The sequence below is a fragment of the Neophocaena asiaeorientalis genome, unplaced genomic scaffold, assembly GCF_003031525.2.
Source record: "Neophocaena asiaeorientalis asiaeorientalis breed wild unplaced genomic scaffold, Neophocaena_asiaeorientalis_V1.1 scaffold150, whole genome shotgun sequence".
In the NCBI taxonomy this organism is placed as follows: domain Eukaryota; kingdom Metazoa; phylum Chordata; class Mammalia; order Artiodactyla; family Phocoenidae; genus Neophocaena; species Neophocaena asiaeorientalis.
This window is the reverse complement of record NW_020176571.1, coordinates 16001921-16018416: the sequence shown is the minus strand read 5'-3', so window position 1 is coordinate 16018416 and position 16496 is coordinate 16001921. Positions and strand designations below refer to the sequence as shown.

Sequence of the window (16496 nt, the reverse complement as noted above, 5' to 3'; positions counted from 1 at the left end):
AGATAGGTGGAAGGATGACGAGAACTGCCTCTGGTAACTCAGGTTCAGGGTAGAGTGATAGCAAGGACTCTTGGAGGGGAAGGGTTAAGTAGTTTTAAGACCCAGCCTTTAGACTCTGGAAACGAATCACCCACCCCAGGCAGGATGGCATAAGTCTGAAAGCATCAATAAATATTCATGTGATCAGCTGCAGAGAGCTAAAGAGAACTGGAATGTGGGTCACTGGGTTGAGGGATAGCCATTTTCTCCTGAAATTTCCCTTGATTTGAGTAACAGAGACTATAAAGCGTGGCACAGAGACCATTCCAGTTATCTAGGTGTTCAAAGAAAAAAAAATACAATTGTTTCCATGAGTGGCACATCTGTTTTGTGCCAGGTAAGTACTAATCACTTCCGTGTATATCATCTCGCCTTACAAAACCTTAAGAGGCAGTTATTATTTCTATTTTTAAAATGCAAAAGTTGAGGCTACGTTAAATAACTCATACAATGTCACTTCACTAAGAATGGGTAGAGGCAAAATTCAAGGTCTGTATTTTCCACTATCAGGTTGCTGCCCTAAAGTAAGATGTGGATTTGGCATTCTTTATATTTCTCTAACACATTCAAATTCAAAGGAAATGACAGATTTTGGTGACAATAACAGCTTACATGTCATAAGCATTGTCCACTATTCCGTAATATCCACTATCCCATAATAAACCATTAACTTCTTTTTCTTAGTTACAATGCTTAAAAATTAAATTATCTTATTTTGAAACTCTATCCATAATTTGATTAAACAAGGCAATCTCCTCAGATTACTTAATGAGTGAACATACCCTTGGTAGGAGACTGTTAGTCCTGCCACATCAGAATTTTCACAGCCCAATGCAAAAAGGGAAAGGAATAGGAGGTACCCAAGGACAGATGATCCCAAGTAGAGCTTTGCAGCTCCACACACACTGATTCTGAATTTTTTCATGACTATCCCCCCAGAGAATATTCCAAAGGCCACTGCAGGTATATTGATGAGCCCTGAGGAAAAAGAAAATTTTGTGAATCTCTAAAAGAAATACGAGTACACTCACACAAACTTTCTAAGGGATTATACAAAATTATACAATAGTTTCTGACGTATTATTAACTGCTTGGCTAATTTAAGTTATAGAAACATAGAAATATTTAATAATTAGTTAATAGTTACTCTCCTGTTTCAAGATGACTAAATTATGACCTGATTTCAAAAAAGATTAGTAACACATTTCACATCTACTGCCAGCGTGATTCTCCCTTTCAGGTTCCCTAGGATCTATAAGCTGTCCATGAAGGGCCGGTGTGATGGCGAAGTTCCTGGACAGCGTGTGAGATGTGCTGCTTTTCTTTCATCTTAGGTATTGTTGAGTCATTTAATGAGGTAGAAATTTCACGTTGATTTCTTCATTGCACACCTTTTCCACTCACACCATAAAATGTGTCGCTCTTACTGTGTTGGTCAAAAAGTTCATTTGGTTTAAAGTAAAAATAAGACATTTTTCATTTTCACCAAGAAGTTTATTGAACAACGTAGTCAGTAACCAAACAAACTTTTTGGCCAACCCGATAAAATGTTTACCATCTAAATATTCCAACTGGAAACATTAGCTATAATTCAATCCTAGCACCTACAGTTTGTTTCAGTTTATTTTATATGATTTCTCTTGAATTTAATATTTATGTTTATCCAAATATCAGGAAAGCTACAAGATAGTTTATTATTATATGTTTTAGTATTATTAATTCTTATTACTCTTATTATTGTTATTTCAGCACACTTGTTCAAGTTAAAAACCCTATTCTTGGGGCTTCCCTGGTGGCGCAGTGCTTGAGAATCCGCCTGCCGATGCAGGGGACAGGGGTTCGTGCCCTGGTAAGGGAAGATCCCACATGCCGCGGAGCGGCTAGGCCCGTGAGCCATGGCCGCTGAGCCTGCGCGTCCGGAGCCTGTGCTCCACAACGGGAGAGACCACAACAGTGAGAGGCCCGCATACCGCAAAAAAAAAAAAAAAAACCCTATTCTTTGTTACTATCCCAAACAAGAGTTATGAGGAATGTGTAAACTGTTTCGAGATGCTCAGCAGAATTACGATATAAACTGGAAACTTTGATTCCCGTACAGGTGCATGAAAGCCTTAGCCATTAGGATGAAACAGTAATGAGTTATAGTAATAATAGTACTTTAGGATGTTTTTAAAGCTTTTTTCCCAGTGAAGTAAAAGTCTTGGTTATATCATGGACCCTCACAATATTACTCTAATGTTAGAAGAAATAAGTATTAAGGTTTTTATTTTACAGAGAGAAAAAAATGCAAGAAAAATTTACATATTCATATAACCAGTTGGGTGCAGACAAAGAAGTAAAATTAGCCATCCTTCTTGGGCATAATAAGAGGGGTTTTTTTCCCCTCACAAATTAAGATAGTTTTCCATCACCTCACAGGTTTTTACTGTAACTTTACTTAATTCTAGAACACATCATAATACAATTCTAAATTTACTATGCTAGCTTAGCCACAAAAATAATAATGCTTTCTCTTATGATCATTTTTTCTCAAACCTCTTAATTTTTCCTTATTTGTCTGTGTAACATCTCCAAAAATTGAGAATGATGATCATTGCCAATGATAGTCAGTGTTGATGTATCTTGTCTACTACTTACTATCTTATTTAATCAAAAAATTTCAAGAAATTAAGCAAAAATAAAGAATTGCAATCTGTGTATTAAGAAGGAAAAGGAAAGATCATGTCCATGTAACTTCATAGTGATAGGAAAAGCCTAAATGAAAGATTCAGCTGTCTAATCAAATTTCTTTCAGTAGAAATTGGAAGGAAATTTTTTTAAAGCCCATACCCTTTAAAAACAAAACAAAACCATTTTATCACATACTTTCTAGTCCCTGACTTTGAAAAATTATTGTTATTTTTCTTTCATTTTATTTGTAAAATTAACACAAGAAAATGTGATTTCTAAACTTTAGAAAGAATGTGACCAACATATAAAAACATGTACAGTAAAATAAATTTTCATTGGATCAGTCGGCCCTTGAACACTTTAGGGAAATTTCTGTTTATTCTTTCCTCCATGTCGTATCAAATGCTTTCTCTGAGAGAAGGGAAATGTGTCTTTTTTGTGCCTTTCCCATATTTTATTACAGAAGGGGTCATTCTCCCATAATCCAAAGAAAAAAGCTGAAGGAGAAAAGAGGGGTAGGAAAGAAGAAGCGAAGAAAGGGAGAAAATATATTTGTTGAATGAGAGCTATGTGAATTTACAATCCATTTTATATGTCTTTTTTCATTTTTATTTTAACCCAGTGATGCATTTCTTTTCACCATTCTATGGAAAATCAAAACAAATGTTAGGGATCCCTTACTCTGCTGTATCCCATACTTAATAATTTAAAATTACAATGCACTCAGGAAAGTATCCTAGTTATAATGACGTGGAATTACTAAACATTTTTTACTTGGCTCTCACAAAAGTACTTGAATTATCTATAGATATGCCAGAAACTATGAGGAATTAGAGTTCCAGGCAACCTTTGATAGATGGCTCAAAAAATTCTGATGATGAGTTTGTTTGGCTCTCAGAGTCCATGTCAGTATACAGAGTAGGGTCATGGATTAAAAGAAATCAATCAGCCACAATTCAAAAGATAATTATTAATCAGATTCTTCCTGACAGTTTTCCAAAAATAATTATGCCCAGTGAGGAAATACAACTCAGAAGCTCAGGGGAAATAATGTTATTCCTGGCTATATCATGTATGTATGTATGTATGATACATATGCATGATATTGGGCAGGCCATTGAATCTCTCAGAATCTCACATTCTTTCATCTGTGCTAATTACTCTTAAAGATAATTTTACAGGTAAAACATACTTCATTTATTATCTACTTAACAAAGGAATGAGATTACATGTAATTTCATTTCTTTTCTAAGTAACTTCCCCCCCAAAGACCCTTAATTTTCCTTTATGAAATGAACTTTTCAACTGGAAAATTTTAAAGAACTTATTCATCATTCTAGTGGGCGCAAAATCAAAGGCCCCCAAATCTCTAAGTGTTATGCACATCTTGAATAATGAGAAATAAACATATACTTAAAGGTATGTTCTTCACTACAATTCATGGGGAGAAGATGGTCTCTTCATTTTGATAAATGAATGTTGACCTCCTTCACATAACACAAAAATACTTTGTATTATGTGAACATACTTTGAAAAAAATACTTTGAAATGGATTATAACCTAAATGTGAAAGTTAAAACAATCTACTAGGCGCAATATTTTTATTTGTCATCTTGAATAATGAGAAATAAACATATACTTAAAGGTATGTTCTTCACTACAATTCATGGGGAGAAGATGGTCTCTTCATTTTGATAAATGAATGTTGACCTCCTTCACATAACACAAAAATACTTTGTATTATGTGAACATACTTTGAAAAAAATACTTTGAAATGGATTATAACCTAAATGTGAAAGTTAAAACAATCTACTAGGAGCAATATTTTTATTTTATTTTATTTTACATCTTTATTGGAGTATAATTGCTTTACAATGGTGTGTTAGTTTCTGCTTTATAACAAAGTGAATCAGTTATACATGTACATATGTTCCCATATCTCTTCCGTCTTGCGTCTCCCTCCCTATCTCACCCTTCCAGGCAGTCACAAAGCACTGAGCTGGTCTCCCTGTGCTATGTGGCTGCCTCCCACTAGCTATCTACCTTACGTTTGGTAGTGTATATATGTCCATGCCTCTCTCTCGCTTTGTCACAGGTTACCCTTCCCCCTCCCCATATCCTCAAGCCCATTCTCTAGTAGGTCTGTGTCTTTATTCCTGTCATGGTATTTTGATAGGGATTGCGTTAAACTTATAGATTGCCTTGGATAGTAAGGGCATTTTAGCAATATTCTTCCAATCCAAGAGTGTGGGATATCTTTCCATTTTTTGTATCATCGTCAATTTCCTTCATCAATGTTTCATAGTTTTCAGAGTATAGGATTTTTACCTACTAGGAGCAATATTAAGAAAACATTTTCATAACCTTGGGGTTTGACAAAGATTTCTTAAAACAGGCTCAAAATACCACTAATGAAAGAGGAAAAGATTAAAATTGGACTTGATTAAAATTAAGAAGAGTGAAAAGGCAAATTGAAGTCTGTGAGGAAATATTTGCAAAACATATATTCAATAAAGAACTTGTATCAAGAAAAAATACAGTACGCCTACAAACCAATAAGAAAAAGATTGACAATCCAATTAAAATGGGCAAACGACTCAAACAGGATTAACAAAAGATGATGAAATGACCAACAAGCCTGGGAAAAAATGCTCAACATAGTCAGCAGATGAATGCAAATTAAGCCACAATAAGATACCATCACACCCCATAAGAATGGTTACAGTGAAAAAGACTGACAATACCAAACATCAGAAGGATATGGAGCAATTGGAGCATTCTTACACTTCTAATGGGAGTAAACATTTGCACGACTCTTTGGTGAAATGTTTTGGCAATATCAGCCAGATCGAAACATATTCCCTGTGATCCAGCAATTCTACTCCGGGATATAGCCAAGACAAATGAGTGAATCTGCCTACCAAAATATGTGTGGAATGTTTGTGCAGTGTTACTTATGATAGCCCAAAGCAGTAAACAACCCAAATGTCCATCAACAAGAAAACAAACTGTGGTATATTTATGTAACGGGATATTACACAGCAACGAGAAGAACAAACCACGACTACACGCAATAACATGAATGAATCTTGTAGATTTCACTTCCACTGAAAAAAGCTAGTTACAAAAGAGTACATAACTTACTCCATTTATATAAAGTTCAAAAACAGCCAAGCCTGATCGATAATGGTGGAGTTCAGAATAGTTATTAACTTGGAGAAGAGCACTGGGTAGGAGAAGTTTTGAGGGAGCCTTCTGGGGAACTGAATTGTGCTACGTGTTCTGGATAATGATCCACCACACAGATATACACATGTAAACATTTATCCAGCTGAGCTATACATTTAAGGTCTGTAGACTTAACTGTTGCTTATAAGTTATGTCTCTAAACACAAAAGAAATGTTAAAATAAAAAGAATGTCAAAATTTCATTCCTCTTCTAGTCTTCGTAAAGTCAGTATAAAGCTTTGATTGGCATGGATGGGGTGTGGGGTTAAAAAACCCCCTAAAATATCAATATTTCTTCAGGTCAACCATTAAATAATAAAATTAAATTAATTTGAACCAATTAATGTTGAAAGTAAAATTCAACAGTGATTATAGCCTTCACATTTAGAATTTAGGGGAAGGACAGCAGTTCAAAGAGTCAGTTAGAATTGCATCTGCTAAGTGCCCATTATCCAGGTTTATTATAAGAAATTTATACATCCCAAAATATGCTCAGCTGTTCCCTCACACACACACACACCCACCCTGGTCTCTTTCAGAGATAGATGAATAGAGCAATTTTTAAAATATTTTATGAAGAAGAAATTATTTTAAGCCATTGGAGTCTCCTATCATAAAGGAACATGTCCAAAGTAATAGAATATGTTTTATACTTTGAAACAGTAGCATTAAATAACACTTTTGTGGACTAAAGGAGCTAATCCAGGTTTTAAAGTATCCAATTGCTTACAGGATGGTGGTTATATATTTGGAGATTCTGGTTCTTCTTCATCTTTTTTTTTTTTGCCCTTGAATATGTCTCTTACTGGCTGTCCTGCTGGGCTAGAAACACAGTCCTTTTAAATAACCCAAATGCCAGGAATCAGAGAAGTCTTTCAACTCTGAGCAAACACAAACTTTGTTTTGCAATGCACACCTTTTAACCTGTCTGAATACTTACCTTTTGTAATCCTAGAAACTGTTCAGGTAAAATGGCCACTGTTATGAGGTTTCAGCTACACTTGAAAGACAAATATCCAGTACTAACAATCTCCTAATAAAATGCATATTTGGTCTATGTGATATTCTCGTGGTCATTCACACATAGTCCTGAACAATTTTTGCTACAGAGTCGTACCACAGACTATCTAAATATTTTACTCTGCTAGATTTTTTCGCTTACTTTTTGAAATGCCACAAGTTACCTTCAGTCTAAATATTGGAACAATTTCTCTTAAATTACTGAGGATTAACAAGACACAGCTGATATTGCCTATTGGCAAGCAGAAGGACAGAGAAGCATACCGATAACAAAGTTGGCCTTAGAGGATGACTGCCCATAGTGTTGCTCAATGTACTTCGGTTTATAAGTCACCATGCCAAATAAGGAATTGAACTGAACGGTGCTTGCACACAAATATAAGAAGTACACTGGATTTCCAAAAAGACTCTTCAGTGATGGAAGAAAATCTATGAGACAAAAATAGCATGGAGTAATTAAAGACAGTGTCACACTTGGCAGAAGATACAGCCATGGCATCAGGGCTTAGAGGCTGAGTCTCATTGTCATGGTTCTGAGGAGCATTTATAGCGTGGTACACACACGCATTCTAGATATTAAGCCATTGGCACAAGTCAAGGCTGAGTTCCGGCCAGGCTCAGATCCAGACATAAGCACTCACTTCTACAGGCATAAAATCTAGATTATAAATTAGAGTGTCAGACAGGAACAGATTCCTCTGATGTGGGTAAAAGACATAAGGGATAAGAATACTCCCTCACCATTGAGCTGGGAGTCATGGACAGGACATTATGAACTTGAGTTTTCTGGTCTCTCTCCTTCAAACTTGGGTCATAGGTGCAGAGAAGGGAATATGAAAGTTATCTCCAGTTAATTATTGTTAGAAATGAGCTTTGGCATTCTCCCTTCTTCTTTTACACAGCCACACAGAAATGTGATGATTTTCTATAAATGTCAGTATTGCTGGGCCAGTTGAGGGGGACCAATCTTTCTCATGGCCACCCTTTTCCATGTGGAGGGTATTCACTAGAACATGTCTGACCTTTGGCCCTATGCCACACTCCTTTGATCACTAGTGGGACACATGCACTGGAGCACATTTTCAAGTGGGTGGATGCCATCTGTTAAAAGGCCACAAGCCCTGAAGATTCACTCTTTCTGTCCACCCAGGTGAATGTGAAACAGCCCTCCCAGGGAGGGGCAGTTGCAAGGTCTACACTGAGGAAGTGTAAAGGTGGGGACAGCAGCAAAGAAGGTTACCAAGACTCTGGGTCAAGTTCTTCAATCAGTTTTCCCAGTAATAAAGCTGACTTTTTAATAATCTTCATTTCTGCTTCCTGTATAGTTTCTCAGTTTTTTCTGAACACATGAAGTGGAGAGAGGGGTATTATTTATAGATCGCCTATAAAGTTTCAACAGGAAAATGGAAAGTGTTTCAAAATCAAGGAGAATCTGGCTCACCTCTTGCCATTTCCATGATTTTTGCTTTTTCTCCAAGAGGTGTTTGGTAGTCTGTGGGATCATCCATAATAAACTTAGATTTCTCAGAGGAGGAATTGGAATCCTCTCTGCTCCGGGGTCTTGGTAGACTCTTTGGTAAATACCAGAAAGGCACAGCTGCCAGAAGACTTATGCTTCCTGCTATTAGATAACCAAGCCACCAGGCACCCACCCACTGTGGATCCTTTGGGGTGATGGTTATATGATCTGAAAAAGAGAGAGGGTGGCCAAAGAGCATATACAGCAAAGCTAGTGTGTTGAAGAGTCCTCTTTAAAAAAAAAAAAAAAATCCAAATGTTACCTCTACCACATCATGAAAATACCTAATAATTCATACATGATAACCTTTTTTAATCTGAACATTATTGTTATCTTGCTTTTTGAAGGAAAGAGGGTGTTTTCAGAGCATGATTATTTCTCCTTTTGTTTCTTTGATTAAAAGTATAGAGTCTACATACTGGAAGGGGTCTCACTCTGCTCTGGGCTTCTGTCTGGACCCATGACAGGAAAAAAGCAACATGTGAGAAAGAATTATGAGGGCTTAAAACCTTCTGCCAGCTACCCCACATGAGTACCACTTTCATCTGATTTACATATTGAATGTTTGTCTAAGACTTTACTGGAAGAAACAGTTACGCCCTATGCCCTCTGGCCCAAATCTAGTCTGAGCCACTCAGAATGTTATTTATTAAATGATGATTGAGAATACTTCAGAGCTATTCCAGGTCCAAAGCAAGATTTGTATATGTAATTAAAACATCAATATCTAATCATCATAAAATTTTATTTTTGATACTATTTCTTATTTGACTAAAAGGTAAAGCATTGACAAAGTTTTTTAACCAAATCAAGTTTTTTCTTCTATATAAGAACCTATGAAACGTATTATTATACTCTACCTCTGCAACATTCTATGAGAATCCTTTGACAACTAGGCTCAATTGGTGCTACGTTATACTCACTACAGTGTTTTAACTAGTTTACCACTGCATGTGCATTGCTTCCCTTTCACAATTTTTCTCTGTACCACTCATCACACCAACACTTTCTTATGTATATCAGTCTCCACGACCAGATTTTAAACTTCATGAAGTAAAGGAACGCAACTATTAGGTTGGCCAAAAAGTTCACTCTGGTTTTTCCATAACATCTTACAGAAAAAGCCGAGCGAACTTTTTGGCCAGCCCAATATCTTGTTCGCTGTGATAGAGTATCACTTGAGATAGAGTAGATGTGAAATAAATTTGGTAGTAATAATGGATAAATGAATAAATAAAATTTTGGGAATGTGTATTCCAGCTTATTTGATTAAAAAAGAACAACTAGCCCAAGAGTTTTGCATTCTTTTTTAACACACGATAATCATTTATAATACACACTAATGACAATGCAATTCCAGAATTTATAAAAATGAAACTTGTTTTCTTGTTTTTTAACTGCCTTCTAGGGTGTCTTTAAAAAAAACAGATGAATTTTATCTATGTCAAGGGACTACATCTTATATAAGGAAAGAAACAAATTAATAAATATGGAAAGATGAGGCCTCCATTTATTCCCTCCACAAGCATTCGCCCAGGAGGAAAGTTAGTCTCACTATAATATGCCTTCTACTAAAACAGACTCGTACATTAATAAGGGAATTTTAGTTGCCAGAAGACTTTCAATCTTTGGCCTTTCTGACAAGTCCAGAAATATGTTATCAATTGATGCGACTGCAGTAAATGTTGATTCACCTGAAACCAACAAGAGCCAGCAAGTAACCACAGTTGTTAGTCTTAACTAAGCTGGAATGCCTTTGAACTGGGAAACCAGAAGTGGAAACTAATACATCCGAATAACAAACTGTGGGTCATCCGGTTCTAATCACCACCTATTTTTCATATTCCATACACATACAATCATGTGTGATGATTGTATCAGTAATAAGTTTTCCATGGATTATTTCCACTTTATGAAAGATTACCATCCTGTCATTTTATAAAAAGGCAACTTGATATTTTCTATACTATTCCTATTAAAAAATTACAGTAACTAAATAAGGTAAATGAATAAATAGAAATAAACTCCCTTACCTAGATTTACAAAGCCAATGTCAACATACAGTTTGGCACATAATGAGCCTAACAGGAAGCCAAAGATTGGTCCTATAATTGCAACCGTCTGCACACACCCTGCACCAAAAAAAAAAAAAAAAAGTGCAATTTCTTTGCTCTTGTAAATTAATTTTTAAACAAGAAATGTGCATAAGATTCAGTTAGTCACTGAAAATGTTTCCTCAACTCTTCCCTTAAGTGTGCTTGATTTGTCCATTTTTCAGCCTCATTGAATCGGAAATAAGTCCTCCTCAGTGTTGGAAGAAGGATGAACATTTTTAAGGCATTAATTATCTCTTAGTAAGAAAATAACACTAAGACTCTGAAGAAGTTAATTTCCCCAAATGGAGCAAATTTTACTCCCTTAGGATTAGATTCCCCCTAGTGATAAAAATCAGAATTATACTATTTTGACAGTCTTTCAGAAACCTTTTATGGTCAGTTAAACATAAAACTTGTTTTGACATTAAAATTGATTTCTTCCATGTTAATGAAATGTGCTTGCATTCAGAGCTTCTGGGGGACCATCTGCAAGTGCAGTAACTATGCAGCCAGCAAAGGAGCTAGACTTGGGAGAGGGGAGAGGTGTCCTCTGGAACGCTCACGACCCACCTGGGCAGCTTTAACAGGCAGGTGGAGCAGATCTCCCAAATGACACCATTTCTAGTAACCAGAAAGCTTGCTCTTCCTTGAAAAATATCTCCCATCTGCCTTTCATTTCATCACTGAGCTTACACACATATCCCTGGGAAAGTGATTTAAATTAACTGGAGGAGTAAATAGCAGTTACCAGATCCTTTTCAGAATAGAAGAGAGGGCAAAGCAGAGTGATCAGGCTCTGAGCTCCTGGACAGGACGGGGACACCCTGATGCCTGTGTGCATCTCTTGGCTGCAATCTTTCCTCTGGTCCCCAGAGTAATTGCCTAGCGTGTGCCATGGAGCTTCTGTTCCAATTCTAGGTCCTAATCTATGCTACAGTTTTCCATTAGAACTGGTGCCCTGTTTTTAACTACAGCATGCTTGGATATCATCAGAGACCTCTGGAGTTCTGTGTGAGTAGCCAGGGCAGAACCATACCATGGACCTACCTACAGCCCCCTCAATGAATTTAAATCTTGTCCTTCTGTCTCTGAGGGTGAGACTCTCAAAAGGTCAGAACCCCCAAAATCAAGACTAATGTATGAAACAGAACAAAGTTAGCTTCCGAGACATAAGAGGCGCTCGATAAATACTGCTTCCATTCGTTTACCTTTGGAGTTTGCTGTATTTTGGGTTTTGTGATCTTAGCTGCTAGTTTATCTGCTGGGGCCTGTCCAGACGTATGGTTGGCTCAGGCCTTGCTCTTGTCCTTCTTCTGTATCCATGAAGATACTTGCACAAGTCATATATCACAGCAGTTGAGCTCACAGATACTTACTTTTAATCTGATATTCTTTCCCTAATGCAATAGGTCCTTCTAACTGAAGTTCCTTCGCTATCTAAATCCTCATTGTGGACTTCAGAAAAATGCAAACTGAATAAAGGAGTTGGATATGAAGTATAAAACCTTCCACACCCTATTTAGTTGAGAATGAAGTTGAGAAAACCAGGTACCCTGTATCCCAAGAAGATGAATGAGGTGGACATTACCAATATAGAAAGCCGCGTTGTCCTCATTAGCAAAATCATCAAGGTAGGCAATGCCTAGAGGCTGAATGGGAGTTTCTCCAATGCCACGAAGAAGGTTCCCCAGGAAGACATAAGCCCACATGGAGGAGCCAGCATCAATTTCACATTCTTGAAAGGAAAGCAGATGAGGTTGAAATTCGATCACTATCGAAGTTAAACATTTATTCAGCATGTCTACAAGTTGTCCTAAAGTTGCATTAGAATGCAGAAGTGAAATTTGCCATAAACCTAATTTGATAGGAGTTTGAGCAAGATATTTTAGGCAGTGTAAATCCCCCAGAGAACAAGGAAATCTATTGCTTCTTGTTCCTGTCCCCTTAGTTCTTATTTTCTTTCTTTTTATTTCATATTTATAATGAATTCTTTGAATTTCTACGCTCCAGTAACATTCAGTATCCTGTCTGGGACAAAGTACAAAAATTTGAACAAGGCTTTTCTCACCTTAATCTTCAAACTTTTCTATTTTGCAACAGAAATCACTTGTAATTTTATTGCTGAACAAGTTTTATCTGAAATTCAAAATTTTATATGGTTGATAGTTCAAATTTGAACATCATTGCCTACAGTTATAACTGTTTGATAGTGAATGGCCATGTTAAGGGCTCACGTTTCACAAACAAATTCATATAAAAAGTTAAAACCTTATATGCCTCAGTTGTATAACTATTCCAACAAAAAGAACCTTTTGACAGTATTTTTAGAGGGAAATTCAAAGCTAACAATTTTATAATGCTTTCATAAAAGTCACGTCTTAGTATGAACATGCGAAGTAGAATAATTACTCCCATATAATAAATTAAATATACTTTGAAGAGTTTGGTGACTTTAATAAAAGCAATAATATTAACCATCTATAAAGAAATCACCACTTCTGGGTCAGCCATGTGGAATTCTGGACGTGCTAACGAAATTCCCCAAATCCTCTCTTGTGTGGAAAGCAAGGCACTGGGCTAAGTGGTTTGCAGACATTTTCAAATTGAATTCTCCTAATAATCCTATGAGGCAAGAGACATCTTCTCCTCTAGTAACCTTGAAAGTGATTTTTGAAGGTAAAGTATGGGTTATGAAGAACTGGGGTGAGCGCTTTTGTACAGATGAGTCAGACTCTGTGACAGAAAAGATTACTGTGTAGTCATGTTGCTTTCTGTTCTGATTCTGCCTCTTCTAGAAATGTAGCCAAGTGACCAGGGATTTTTCACTTATCTTCTCTGGATTTCTATTCCACTTCCCAAAATACAATGGGGACTCCTTTTTAAAAATTGATTCCAGGGCTCCCCTGGTGGCGCAGTGGTTGAGAGTCCGCCCGCTGATGCAGGGGACACAGGTTTGTGCCCCGGTCTGGGAAGATCCCACATGCCGCGGAGCGGCTGGGTCCGTGAGCCATGGCCGCTGAGCCTGCGTGTCTGGAGCCTGTGCTCCGCAACGGGAGAGGCCTCAACAGTGAGAGGCCTGCGTACCGCAAAAAAAAAAAATTGATTCCAATGTCAGTTCCAGCCCTGACATTTGTGGGGTTCTATGCTTGTTGGTAGAGGAGTCTTGTAGATAAGTGTAGACACCTTAGCTTTGTGCATTCCAGTACAGCGGCTACAAGCCACATGTGGCTATTGAAATTTAAATTAATAAAAATTACATGAAATTAAAATTCCATTTCTCAGTCACACTGGCTATATTTCAAGTACTCAATAGTCTTGTGCAACTAATAGCTATTGTACTGGACAGTATAGATACAGAACATTTCCATCATCACGGAAGTTCCCGTGGAGAGCGCTGTTCTAGAGTATTTGGGTGAAACGGGGTTTGTGCGCAAAGCATTTTTGAGAAGAGTCCTCTATTTACCCCACTAACCCCTTTAGGATAAGCCTTGTGTCCACTATGTCTAGTATCCACATAAATCTATGACTTTAAGGGAGCAGGATCTCATCTAAAGGAAAGAAAAGGATCGAGTCGTGAGTGTTATACTCTGGACCTGTCTAATAACTCGTCTCTTCACATTAAAATATCTTCATTCCCCACCCTAAACCCTATGCCTCTCTTTTTAACATTAAAGGCTTAAATATTTCCTAACTAGTTGTATTGTCATTTATACCATGTCTCTCCCCTGACTGTCAGAACCAAGAACAAAATAAAATATCTTCAATGACTCTACATTGTGTACAGGTGAAAGTCCAAATTCTTTAGCTCATCTCCTTGCCTCTTTATATGGACCTGAATTAAACTTACTGTCCATTATATTCTTATATAAACAAGCCCTCTGTTCTCATCCGTTGATTTTTATATGCCCTCCTGAATTTACCTATTACCTTCTTTCACATTTGCTTTTTCTTCTAGAATGCTTTCTTTTCATATAGCATGACAGGGTACATTTGTTTACATGTTTATGATCACCCCATTTTCACCCCTCATGTTTCAATATTTCTTTTAATCTTTTGGCCCTTCCCTTCATTCAAACAGCCAGACTTCTCAGGTTCATTGACCAGGAAAAGGACATCTCAGAAGGAAGCATTAATGAGGATGTTAGGGGAGTGAAAAGGTTTTATGGTGTAGATAAAAGATTTAGATGAGTAGCAGGTATATAAAGAAGGACTTCCACACTGCCTCTGTAGAAATGGATTCCCCAGCCTAGGGGTAGGGAGTAAGATGAGGGTGGCGGGGAGGAGGTGTTGAGCATATTTATGCTAAAAGGCTATGGAGAGAGGATTTGAGCACCTGCCAGTGCAGCACCCCAGAGACATAGCCAACACCTGTGGGTAGATTCATGGACTCCACGAGTGAAGAGAACCTGTGCCACTGTGGCCAGGAAGAACTCAGGGAGGTAGTAAGATCCTGAAGAGGAGATGGCTGCACAGTATAGCTAGGCATCCCTGCCCCTGCCTCTTCACAGGGTTTCCAATGCCTAGAGCAACACAGAAGAGATGGTTCCCATGCTCCCGAGGGTGGCCCACATATAGCCTTGCTTTGCAGTAGGGGTCAGCCATGTGGAATTCTGGATATGCTAACGAAATTCCCCAAATCCTCTCTTGTGTGGAAAGCAGAATTATTTCCGTGTTTCCATGATGTTCACTTTTGCATCAGAGAGAGCCACTGTGCTAAAAAGGACACGAACATGGACATAAGATGACCCCAAGATGACATGTGTGAACAAACACTGTGGCCAGAGGGATTTTAGATATCTAGGCTGACAGAGGACTACTGATAACACCAAGACCTCCCCTCCCACAATCTTCTCCTTTACTATAATGTAAAGCTCCCTGGAATGTAAGCAACCCCTGGGAACATGGATAGAGGTTAGGGACAAATTGACTGAGATTACGTTTTTGCCATTCTGATGAAAAGGGGCTGAACGTAGAAATCAACTTGAGTTTTGGGGAAAAATATATTTCTTTTATATCTGAGCAACGGGCTGAGGTTTGTACATGCTAAACTAGTTTTACCCTTTTTCACAGCTTGCCTTGTTTGGAACCACTGGAAGCTTTGCTCAGTCACCAGCAATTAATGCCCCATCTTTCCATAATATTTGATTGTCTGCATATTTTCTTAGGATCTCATCTCTGCTTTATATTCTAGGAATTTTTATGGCACTATAATATCTGAAGTAGTAAAGCTTTTGACAGCAAAAAATCACATAGATACTTTTTGTTCATATTAAAGCACCTATAACGTCTTTCAAAAGAGCTTGTTTAGTCAAGTAAAAAATAATCATCTTACCATTATTTATTTTGGATTGTGATTTTTCCATAACTGAGATTGGTAACGGACTGTTTGACCCCAGGAAACACGGAGAGATGCTGAAAGTGGAATTGGAGAAGGGAGAATACCTTTCATATCTGTACCTGTATAAAAAAAGCATTTCCTTTACTACAAGCTCATTTAACATCATGCTAAAAATATTACATGTGTACTACTTGACTCATTAGGGGACCTGGTTGAGTTTATAGCTCTTGCAGAATCTGAATCACTAAACCAAACCAGCATTTAGTTCACAGATATTACACCATATCTGAACCAGTTACCCAGTGTCATGAAAGAAAATAAAAGAATGATTTAGAGAGGCCCATTTTAATATAAAATAATGACTGTAATCGCCTACTCGATTGGTGAAAAAATATCCAACCTTTCATAAAATCATTATTATCCCTACAAGCAATAATTTAACAATCATGGCCATTGGCACGCTGTACTCAGAGTTGTAAATGTAGTGGAACACCTGAAATGTGTTTTCTAGAGAACTGATAATGATACGTGGGCTTTTGGAACCATTTTTCTAGATGGTATCCTTTTCCTCTGCAGTTTATTAATC

General features: G+C 37.3%; 1 protein-coding gene across 3 annotated transcripts in view; it reads right to left on the bottom strand.

Moving 5' to 3' along the window:
* SLCO1C1 (solute carrier organic anion transporter family member 1C1) overlaps positions 1-16496 on the bottom strand; it is a 47508-nt gene that overhangs the window by 14313 nt on the left and 16699 nt on the right. For 2 of the 3 annotated variants that reach the window (XM_024733322.1, XM_024733321.1), the window contains exons 4-9: positions 15905-16029; positions 12161-12307; positions 10510-10608; positions 8399-8644; positions 7222-7386; positions 822-1017 (exon numbers count right to left, since the gene is read on the bottom strand). In XM_024733322.1, coding sequence (XP_024589090.1) covers positions 822-1017; positions 7222-7386; positions 8399-8644; positions 10510-10608; positions 12161-12307; positions 15905-16029 — 978 coding nt within the window. The remainder of the gene's footprint in view (positions 1-821; positions 1018-7221; positions 7387-8398; positions 8645-10509; positions 10609-12160; positions 12308-15904; positions 16030-16496) is intronic. The other variant, XM_024733323.1, reaches the window with a different exon arrangement.